At 37.4% G+C, this 11,335-nt stretch overlaps 2 protein-coding genes across 2 annotated transcripts; both read left to right on the forward strand.

The window, feature by feature from the left end:
* The first annotated feature begins 840 nt into the window (after positions 1-840).
* Positions 841-8,117, forward strand: LOC104453073 (serine carboxypeptidase-like 18). The gene is made up of 14 exons (XM_039317622.1): positions 841-1,213; positions 1,329-1,474; positions 2,652-2,728; positions 2,982-3,104; positions 3,209-3,311; positions 5,153-5,190; positions 5,282-5,383; positions 5,682-5,768; positions 5,933-6,091; positions 6,981-7,052; positions 7,162-7,280; positions 7,432-7,545; positions 7,831-7,885; positions 8,034-8,117. Exons 1-14 carry the CDS (start codon positions 993-995, stop codon positions 8,115-8,117), a joined length of 1,500 nt encoding a protein of 499 aa, XP_039173556.1. The 5' UTR covers positions 841-992.
* A 1,532-nt stretch (positions 8,118-9,649) lies between these two features.
* Positions 9,650-10,783, forward strand: LOC104453074. The gene is made up of 3 exons (XM_010067579.3): positions 9,650-9,988; positions 10,213-10,259; positions 10,425-10,783. Exons 1-3 carry the CDS (start codon positions 9,772-9,774, stop codon positions 10,554-10,556), a joined length of 396 nt encoding a protein of 131 aa, XP_010065881.2. The 5' UTR covers positions 9,650-9,771; the 3' UTR covers positions 10,557-10,783.
* The last annotated feature ends 552 nt before the right edge of the window (positions 10,784-11,335 follow it).

Below are 11,335 nucleotides of genomic sequence, written 5' to 3' on the forward strand. Positions count from 1 at the left end.
CTGTCGATGTTGCAAGTTTTTTTTATAATAATACCTTTAATCTAATAGTATCTTACTGCTGACTTAAATTTTGGTGGACATGAACTTTTCCATTGCCAAAGCCAAAGTTTCTTAATTTGCATGTATCTTATGCAATTGTATTTTGAATATAGGTAAAAAAAAAGTTTATTTACATAAATGACATAAAGCTTGATAATGTATTTACCAAATCATCATTTATTTTCCGAGGTTCCTGGGCCAAAACGCCAAAATAAATGTCTTCTCTCATCTCTACAAATTCCGTATTAGATTAAGCTCGTCCGACATTTAATTTTGTAACATGTTGAAAATGTTTTTTACCACGTGAATTTTGTCAATGAGTGGTGAGAGGGCGTTTGATAAGTATACTTTCACATTTTCCAATGCGTCAGCTCGTCTCATATAATTGATATTTTGAAAGTAGAAATAACTAAAATCTGATGTTGGCTCTTATGCTACTTAATTCCTTCTTTATGGAATTAGTGTCAAAAGCTTCAATCCTAATATTTCCTTATTCCCACTCCGTTTGGTGTACCTCCCGTTCAACGGTGAGAAGGGGCGATGGACCCCTCCACGTTTTGCAGCTAATCATATGATCGACCCTCCAATTCTCGAACTAATATTAAGAAAAGAAATTGAAGGCACCGATGCAACGGGCACTTCCAAGCTCATTTACCTCCTCGGATGACCAAACTATTGCACAAATCTCGATTGTTATCACATCATGCGAAACGCCATTTTAAATGGACATGAATCCATTAAGTGGTACACGAGCCAAGCCAGCCTCACGGCTTTAACAATTCACGAGAAATTTCAGCGTAGGGCTTACTCTGTTTGGCCGAGCCAATCACAGAATAAGAAAACACAAGGATCCAACTGCAAAGCACGAGTTTCCACTCGATTTCTAGCTTCAAAGAGACTCTATCTACCGCAGTATCCGCTAGCGGAGCCTTCATTATATATGATGGACATGCATGATGAGCATCATCTTTGCAATATTCAAAGAAGGAGCGCCAAATGAAATACCCCTCCATCAGTACCTAAGAAATCTCCCTCTATTCTCCAAAAGTATGAAGTGGTGGTGGGTGCTTTGTTTTCTTGCCCTGTGTCTTCTCTTCCGATCCGGACTCTCCCAAACCGTGGTGAAGTCTCTTCCTGGATTGCCCGGAGACCTCCCTTTCTATCTCGAAACCGGGTCAGGGAAACCCCTTTCTCTCTCCCTCTAGAAATGCAGTTCTAGGATTAGTCAACAAAACATGTGTGTTTGAATCTTTGCATGTGGTTGCTGATTCCTTTCCCTTTTGTTTTAGATACATTGGAGTGGGGGAGTGGGAAGATGTTCAACTGTTCTATTACTTCGTCAAGTCAGAAAGGAGTCCGGAAGATGATCCTTTGGTGCTGTGGCTCACCGGCGGCCCCGGTTGCTCCGCTCTCTCCGCGATCTTGTACGAGATCGGTACGTCCCTTTCCAAACCTCCACTTTAACATGGTTCTCCTCTGTATGCCTCGCCCATTGGCTTTGGCAATTGTCAAGCGTAATGTGGCACAAGGAAGTTATAATAGGCAATCCCTTTTGTCTTCTTGAAGTCAGTTGTTAACACAAGGGAGAGTTGTCTGAACAATTTTTCTAGTGCCGCTACCATGAAACATGATAAATAGTACCTGAGCAGAATACCAAAGTGCAAGATTACTCTGCATGCGGTATCAAGGTTTTCGCGAAATGCTCAAACACGGAATCAATCTCACTAACGTTGGAATTGAGATTGTTTTTATCAATCTAAGGATTTTATTGTTGCACGATTAGAGTTTAGTATGAATTTGTTTGGATTAGAGACCAAATCAAATTAAAATGAACAAACTCAGTTTGGGAAAACTACAATCAAGCTTAATCGACTTTAATTGAATAGAGCTGTTAGGTTATGTATGAAATCAAATTGAACTGAATAACTCAGACAAATGTACTAAGAATATGCCTAAAGTTCAAAAAGTGATTTGGAAAAGGCTGGCACACCATGCTTAAATTTCATGGAAATTTTTCTTTTTGATTGTCCTACTCTAAACTCCTCTCTCTCATGCTTTTACTTTGCCTGTTTGTATAGTATGGTAGTTAAACTCCACACCTGAAACTAAACGTCCCTAACTCACCCGATTCCCTTACCGTTGGGCGCATGACTAGTCCAGTGGAAAAATGTCATGGACTTGCCTAATAAGTTTTAGGAGATCTAACTACTATCTGGGTTGAATCAAACTAGTAGTTTCAATTTGATTTGGCAATTTTAATGTTAGCGCTAATTTTTGGCAGGGCACTCTTTCAAATCGAAATGCGAGCAGAAAGAATTATCCATTAGAGAAATGGTTCCCACCAATTTGGACATGGCTTAAATAGCTAACCATGCTCATACGCACAAATTATCATTTTCTTTTCACATATATAACACAGTGCTGAAAATAGGATTAAAAGGTTCTTTGATGATAATTACAAAATGATAACCGAATTTATCAATCTCTTACCAGACATAGAAAAGGCTATATTTCAAACCTGTTTATTAATATATTTGGCAGGGTTCTTTTCTCCATCAGTCTTTATGAATTCTTATACGTGAAGCGTGACATATTGATTACATTTAATGTAGGTCCATTTACGTTCGACTACGACAAATCTACTAGAGACAGACCAGCTTTAAAATTGAATGAATATTCATGGACAAAGGTAACAACAACTATTTTTTTTTTTCTTTTCAGGCTATTATCTTTTCCACATTACGCTCATAATTTGATTGGACAGTTGCTAAGTATACCTAATCAATGAGCCGGCCAGGGTGAGTGCCAAGCCCAAAAGTCATTTTCCTAAACCTAATGATAAGAATGATACTTTGTTTTTATGGTCTGGTTTCCAAGGGCTAGCAAGCCATTAGGTTCATAATCAGCTCTATTCATGGATTGGCAAATTAATATTCATACAGGTGGCGAACATCATATTCCTAGATCAGCCTGTTGGAACTGGATTCTCCTATGCAAATAGCTGGGAAAGTTACAATATAAACGATAATATTTCAGCCGCTGAATCTTACGAATTTCTAAGGAAGGTAAAGAGAAAAAGAGAATCTTCAACTAAAGGGAAATCGCTGCATTATTAAAATTTATAATCTCTTTCTAATCTTTTGGCTTTGTTGCTTGAGCTGTGGTTTAGTGGCTTAAGCTCCATCCTGAGTTTCAAAGCAACCCACTCTACATTGCTGGGGATTCTTACTCGGGTATCATTGTTCCAATGCTCACTCTGCAAGTTGATGAAGGTGTGCTTATTTATTCTTTTCTTCATTTGCTCATCAATAAGCATTTATACATCCTATTCTACACGTCAATATGTATATATTTCGAAGATTTATTTAAAGTGTATACTCCCCAAAGTTTAAATAAAACAAAAGGTAAAACATAGGAATCAATTTAAACCCATCGTAGCTTTCATAGAAAGTGATGAGAAATTAATAGGCATACGTTTGAAAAATTTGAAATATGAGAAATCATATTAACATCTCAAAATAATTAAAAATAGACGTGTGGCACAACTTTAAGGTTTGAAAAATTTAAGTGCCAAAATCGGAGTAAAATGGATCATAGTTAACAAAATCAAAATCAGAATAATGTGGTACGGCGTTGTTTTATGACGTGGAAAAAAATAAATAAATAAATAAATAAATTTAATTTAAAATTTATTTTAGTTAAAATATAAAAAAAAAAATTAAATTTAGTTAAAATATTTAAAAAATAATTAAAATTTTTTTAAAAGTTTAAAAAAATTAAAAAACTTTAAAAAAATTAAAAAAATTAAAAAAAAAAAAAAAAAAAGGGAACGGGGGAGGCGCCGAGAGCCCTCATTTCCGCCCGCCCAACCCTCCCTTGCCCGGGAAGGGCCGGCAACGGCGGGGAGGGTCGGCCGAGGTCGCGGGCCCCTGGCCGAGGGTCACGACCCCGTGAAGCCGGCGACGAGGGCTCGCGAGCCCTCCGCCCCATTGGATCTCGGTGAGGGTCGCAAGCCCTCACCCGCTGGATCTGGCGAGGGTCGCAAGCCCTCGCCGTGGATCGGGGGCGAGGGTCGCAAGCCCTCGCCGCTAGATATGGGGGCTCGCGGCCCTCGCCCGGATCCGGCGAGGGTCGCGGCCCTTGGCCCGGCGGGCGGGCCGCCGATATCGATCGGCCGGGGTCGCCGCCCTCGGCCAAGGCCCGGCGACCCGCCGACCCTCCCCTCGCCGTCGCCGGCCCTTCCCGGCGGCGGTGGCGGCTGAGTTTTTAAATTTTTTTTAATTTTTAAAGTTTTTAAAGTTTTTAAAATTTTAAAAATATTTTTAAAAAATATTTTAACTAAATTTAATTTTAAAATTATTATTTTTAATATTTAACTAAATTTAATTTTTTTATTTTTATTTTTATTTTTTTACTGCGTCGGCCCAAAGCACGCCGTTTTGCATTATTTCGCTACATCAACATGCAAAACGGCGTCGTTTTGGGCGTATTTCACGAGAAAAATGCCACGTCGGCGTTTTTTGGCCGGAGTGGCACTCAAGTGATCCGTTTTCTTCGAATGTGGCACTTAAGTGTACCTTTCGTAAGTTATGGCACTTAAGTGTCCCTTTGACCAAAGTTATGGCACTTGAAACGTTCTTTTGCCATTAAAAATATATACATTTTTTTAAGCTTCTATGTCTTTAGAGGGTCCTTAAAATATAGATAGGTGATTATTCTATAGAGAGATTATCCAAACCTTTTTATTGGACTAATCTTTATGTGTACATGCTAACTATCATGTCTATGTACATTGATTACATAAAAGTTCATCCTTAGAGTGATGATAAATGTCATATATTTAAACTAATCACTTGGTTACTCAGTCAATAGTTTTTTTAATCCTAATTATTTACTTTATAGAATAATTATTTATGCATTTTGGATACGAAAAAGAAAACCAAAAAGCCACGAAACATAGCATATCCAGTATCAACACGTTCCAAACAATTAATCTGAGGACTGTTAGTTTTTCTTTAAGCTCATTGTTCCAGATTATTTTTCTTGATATTTAGACAAAGCTTATGTTTTGGGCTAACATGCTTTAATCTCGGTCAATTATGATTTCTACCAGGAAACATTGCCGGTTTGAAGCCTAGAATGAATCTCGAGGTAAATATCACTATCATCACATAAAGACCCTGTCCCCTAATTTGCATTTCCTTTCTGAAATGATGAAACTTATCGATCGAATTTGATTCAGGGCTACTTGCTCGGAAACCCTGCAACAAATATAAGTAGTGACAGGAATTCAATTGTCCCATTTGCACATTTGAAGGGTCTTTTATCTGATGAGCTATATGGGGTAACGACTTTCATTGTGCCTATAGCATATCATGTGAAAAAAGTTCGTGCTTTTCTTTATTGCATAGTGTGTGAAAAGATTAATTCAGATGCATCAGATGCATATTAGATGGACAACGTGTATTGTCATTTTTAGAAGGTGAAACAAATTAAAAAAATTCTTAAGTCACGACCCTATCAAAGGTAAGAAAGTAAGTTGTGGGATTTCTTTTTCACATCGATTCTTTCCCCTATTAGTCACTTATTTGTATTTGATATTGGACCTGAAAATTAATATTTACCTTTTTGATGCATTTCAGTCGGCTAAAATTGATTGTAATGGCGATTATTTCGACGTTAACTTAAGCAATGCTGCATGTGTCAATGACCTTGAAGCAGTGACCAAGGTTAGTGGGCGTTCATTCTGTTTTTTTTTCTTTTCTCCACCCTATTTAATGTTTTTTTCTTTATGTCTTTTCCCCCTTTTTGATTATTTTCTTTTCTTGTTGGAAATTTCATGTATTGAAACCTTGAATTTTTGCTTCTTTTTTTCTTTTTTGGACTAATTTAGTGCCTAGAAAATATATATGAAGCAAACATACTCGAACCCAATTGCCTGCTTATGGCTCCGAAATCGACGGTGGGCCGGGCGTGGGACTCCAGCTTGATAATTGAAGACCGTTCACTTCTCCTTCTTCCCACGCCGGGAGCTTCCCGAGTTTGGTGCCGGGTAAGTGCATCGGATTTATGCTTTTACCTTTTGCCATTTTTTTTTGTGTAAAAAAATAAGAATAGTAACTTTTAAGAAGAAAACCCAAAAAATTCTCAAATTATGCCCGTTGTGATGTATTTACCTTGAACTCTTTTTCTTTTCTTTTTTGTGACATGTTTATTGTAACACATTTACTTTAAACTTTTTTATGTGACATAAGAAACCTTAAACTTATACCTATTATGCTTATGATTCTCAAATTATGCCAATTATGCTTTTATCTTTTGCTTTCCAATGTTCATGTAGGCAGATTTCATGATGAAGTCCAACCAAGCATTCCTTCAAAAAAAAAAGATTTACCACTAAATGCAAGTTCCAATTCTTTTATTTTTTTTCCATTTAATTTTTCTTGTTATCTTTAATCTATTCCAAAGATAACATTATTAAACCATTAAATAACACAAAAATGTAAATTTAACACGAATGAATTATGGTAACACAAATTAGACAATGATAAAGCCTAAACATGTGATGCCAACCCCGAAGTCACGTACCAATGTGAATGGGACATCCCAGATTGGCTCGGGACCCTCATCGGTGCCAAATAAGGACCCCAGGCCTGCTGTTTAGCGGGCCAAAGGAGTTGGACATTGGGTTTAGAGCGCTTATTTGGGCTCCAAATGGGCCCGAATGAACCCCGAAATACCTCGAATGACATGCTTAAGTATTGCCCTAGGATTGCCCAGGACCATCCAATGAACCGCAAAGGGTCCGGCAGTCCAGTGTCCAGCACGTTAAAGGTTATATTGGGAAATTTGTGTGATATTTATCTGCAAGTTAAAACGAAAGAATCGTTATCAAATTGCAAAGTTCAAGTTCAATTTTGTAATCGTGTTTTTACTTGTAGAGTTATAACTATCTATACTCATATATTTGGGCTAGCGACAAAGCGGTTCAAGATGCTCTTCATGTCCGAGAGGTATGTCAATTGGTAATATGAATTACATGAAATCACTTTCTTATGTTTTTGGTCTTTATTTTTATATTTTTTTCGTCTATGTTCCGCGATTTGTTCTATGATAAGCCAGGGGACAATTGAGAAGTGGGTAAGGTGCAATGAGACTTTATCTTACACATACACTGTCTCAGATGTCATTGACATCCACAAGGACCTCATAAAAAGGGGATATAGAGCTCTTATTTATAGGTAATTAAGCATTATTTTGCAATATGATTTATGAAAGTGATATTCTTATATTGTGATGTTATTTATTTAATTGTGTTTTTTTCTTTCTTTTTGCACCATAACCCATCGATCGTATGACTTTCTTCACTTAATATAATTTCTTAACATGTAGTGGTGATCATGACATGGTTGTTCCATATGTGGGAACATTAGCTTGGATTGGAACACTGAATCTGACAATTTCTCGTGATTGGGAAGCATGGTTCGTCGATGGACAAGTTGCTGGGTTTGTTTTCGATCGCAACCTTCTAACTTCATTATATTTTAACTTACTGATAGATTATCCCAAAGCCCCTATACTTAATAGTTCGTTGATGAACATGTAGTGGTTCGATTATACCGAGTGTGGCTCTTGTACTTTTAATAAGTCGTGAAAGTATAAGCATCTGTACCCGAGTTACCTTAAGAGTAATAATGCATAGTATATACATTGTCTAAACAGGATTGATTTATTCTTTTATTTGGCTTCTCAGTTGTTTGTGATTACTTTTGGTCTCTTTCTTTATTGTAGGTATACTACGTTATATTCCTACTTCCCATCCCTTTTAACGTATGCAACCGTCAAGGCAAGCAGATTCATACTCAATAATTTCTGCTTTACAAAATTTATTTTCTTCAGCCTTTTCCCATTTTGATATTCTAATTTCATTCAAATTGGCTCCTTAGAATTTGCGATTCGTAGGTTGTAAGTGTTATACGAACTGCTTTGTGCAGGGAGGGGGACACACAGCTCCAGAGTACAAGCCCAAAGAATGTTTTGCGATGATTAATAGGTGGTTTGATTATTATTACCTTTAGTTCCCAAATGTAGCTCCCTTCTAATTCACGGATTTATATAATGAACGTCGTTAATTTTAATAAATATTTGTCTTGTATGCATGGGACCATACATCATCAATTAAATGCGTTGGTGCCATTAAATTAGGACGGTTTGTCGATGCAGATTTTTCCCAACGACAGTGTTCGGTGTAAACGTCCTAAATTTGCTTGTGTTATGCAATTTTATTCTAAAATTCAGTAGTGCTAATATATAAGATAGTTTTGTGGAATTTTTTTCAAAAATAATCTCCACTTTTCACTCCTGTATCAAATTGCTACCTCAAGTTCGAAAACCAACAACTTAGATCCTCATATCTCCCACTTCATTTCAAGTTGCATCGATCATTTGGTTCTACAATTTGTATCCAAATTTGCTGCTTCCTCCCAATTTTTCATTTTACCCACTTCCCTAAACCCTAATCCTCCCACCCACAGCTCAAACCCTCTCGTTCCGGCACCGCCACCCCTGCCCGCCACCTGCGGCCGCCGTAAGCCAAGCCACCACTCGCCCGGCCAACTTCTAGCTCCCCATGTTCTCTCTTAATCCATGTTTAGGTCGAGAACAGACCCGCTCAACTATTCTAGGATAGGTTTTGAAACCTGTTGGAGTGTTCTAGGTCCAACATTGTACATATTTCTGATTCCATATGATGTACGCTTGTTCTAGCGACGAAGGGCATTCATCGGAACCATGTCCACCTAGACGTAGCGTTGAAAGTCGTACCTCTTTAACAACCTTAACAAATCTTATACCAGCATAACAGTTCCTCATACCTACTACGATCGAAAAAATAGTAATAAAAGAAATTTTTTATTCCGCCACATATATTTATCCCCTCTCCATTTAATCTCTACAATTACGTGACTCGCCGTCACACTTTCATATAGTCAATGACTGCGACACTTTCACGAGGACCTTTGAAAGACTGGATAACTCGGTGGCGTGGAGTTTGCAACACCAAAATGTTACGAAATAACTGGGAATTTTCGAAATTAAATGTCACTATTGCAAATCTTTTAACTCTCTATTATTATAATGGTTAATATCACGCAAAGCCATAAATTAGGACACATGTGATAAATTTACCTTTAAACACCAAAACCCCAAAATTAGTATACCCATAACAAATTTACCCTTTATTATTTTCTGATATATTTTACTATCAAATTACTTAGTTGGGTAACCGGTTAATGAGTGTATCGGTTTAGGGTTTTACCTTCTATTTGTCACAAATATACGAGTTTGTTTTTCATTGATATCAATCTAATTGAACGGAAACTAACGGATGAATTGTCACAAATATCCAAGTTTTGGGTTTTTAGTGGTAAAAAAATTAGTTTAAGATAAATTTATTTTTGAGATTTTTTATGGTTAAAAAATGAGTTTGGGATAAATTCTTATTCTATTATAAGTGTATTAATTTGGATTTTTTTAAATATTTACCCTTATTATAAGACGGATGATGACCCTCTTTGTCATCTTGCGCTTCGTATAAGAAGCATCGCTCTAACGTTATCCACAAGCACAAGGCCTCGTGTGGACGAGCAGTCGAGCAAGCATTATCACATAGAGAGAGAGAGAGAGAGAGAGAGATTTAGTCATTGGGGATCGATGATATAGTCGGACATTTTCATGGCTTCGATTGCACAGAATGTTTTGATGGCGCTGACCGCGACGGTGAACAAGTTCGCCTCCTCCAACGTCCAGGCCGTTCCGAGAGGCGAAGGCTGGCGGCGAAAACCGAGAGCCACTCCGGCGGACTCCCGCCAATCAGTTGCTGGAACCAGACGGTGTCTCCTCCTCCTGTCCGCGGTGGCTGTTGGGGACTCCCGGACCGATATTCTCGAGAGTACTCTCTCTAAACTAGTCTCTTTGCCTTTTCCATCTCCAGTTTTTACCGTTGATTTTCTTTCTATACATGAAGCCAAAATGCTTGTTATATTCGTCGGCCTCAATGGATAGAATTTTTATTTTTTTTAGGCGAAATAAAACATGATTAAAAGCTAATGGCACATTTGTGATATTTTGTATTAATCAGTGTTACTAATTTTGCACCATCTTGACTCGTTTTAGAGTATTTGAAGAAATCGGAGGAGAATAAATCGAAAAATGACAAAGAGGTATGGAAATTCTCATTTTTTACTACCTATCTGGAATTTGTCCTTGCAATATTGTTATAAATATTATTTGGGGTAATTGATTATAAGTACACTAAATAACCTGTTTTGCCCCTGGAATGGGAGCTCTTTTTTTTGTTTTTTGTTTTTTTTTGTTCCCCCTTCTAGAGGCTGGAGAGCTACTACAAGAGAAACTACAAAGACTATTTCGAATTTGTGGAAGGGTCATTGAGGAATAAGACGGATCAACTCACTGAATCAGAGAAGGGTATTCTCGATTGGCTTAAAAGTAACAAATGACAAGAGAGTGACCATGTTTTCTTAGGACACTCCTTTTTTTTTTTGCCCCTTTCTTATAATTATCTCTTTTAATCGGCATTTGATGTTAGAATTGTCCAACATTACTTGTGTACGAAGTTGTTATACTCTGTATATACATGCGGTCTCCCTTCACCTATAAGGTTTTAGATTTTGGGTTGGACATTCTAACGCGATATCAAAATCGGACTCTATCTTGGTTTGTTTCACATGGGTGGCTACTTGCTTGTCAAATCTCACGTTGTCTTCCTAATCTCGCTCGTATTTGAAATAAAAGAGGTATCGAAGTAACTTGAATTACTTGTCTAGAAGATTCATTTACTCTTCATGTACATGCGATTTCCCTCAACTTACAAGCTTAAGTTTTTGGATCAGACATTATAACGTTAGCCTTCTAGTAGACATATACTTTTGTTCAAAAAGACCCCTTAATTTGATGTTATCTTTACTCAGGTTGTGTGTATATATATGTAACACGAAATGGCCTGGTTTAAAGGTGGCAAAGGAGCCGTGCCGTCCGTTATCTGTTGGTCTGTGGACCGGCATGGCCTATTTTCTTAGTGAACTATCATTTATGTTTTGATTCATCTACTCGTATTACCTTCAACTAGTAATACATAAGCACACGTATAAACAGGGAATAGTAAAAAGGCCGATGGACCTTAAAAAGAAAGAGGACTATAATGATTTTGGCCCATGGGCTCAATCATAATTCGGAAATTCAAATAGGCAAACAGATGCACACATAATTAAAAAAAAAA

Source organism: Eucalyptus grandis, chromosome 7, assembly GCF_016545825.1.
Source record: "Eucalyptus grandis isolate ANBG69807.140 chromosome 7, ASM1654582v1, whole genome shotgun sequence".
In the NCBI taxonomy this organism is placed as follows: domain Eukaryota; kingdom Viridiplantae; phylum Streptophyta; class Magnoliopsida; order Myrtales; family Myrtaceae; genus Eucalyptus; species Eucalyptus grandis.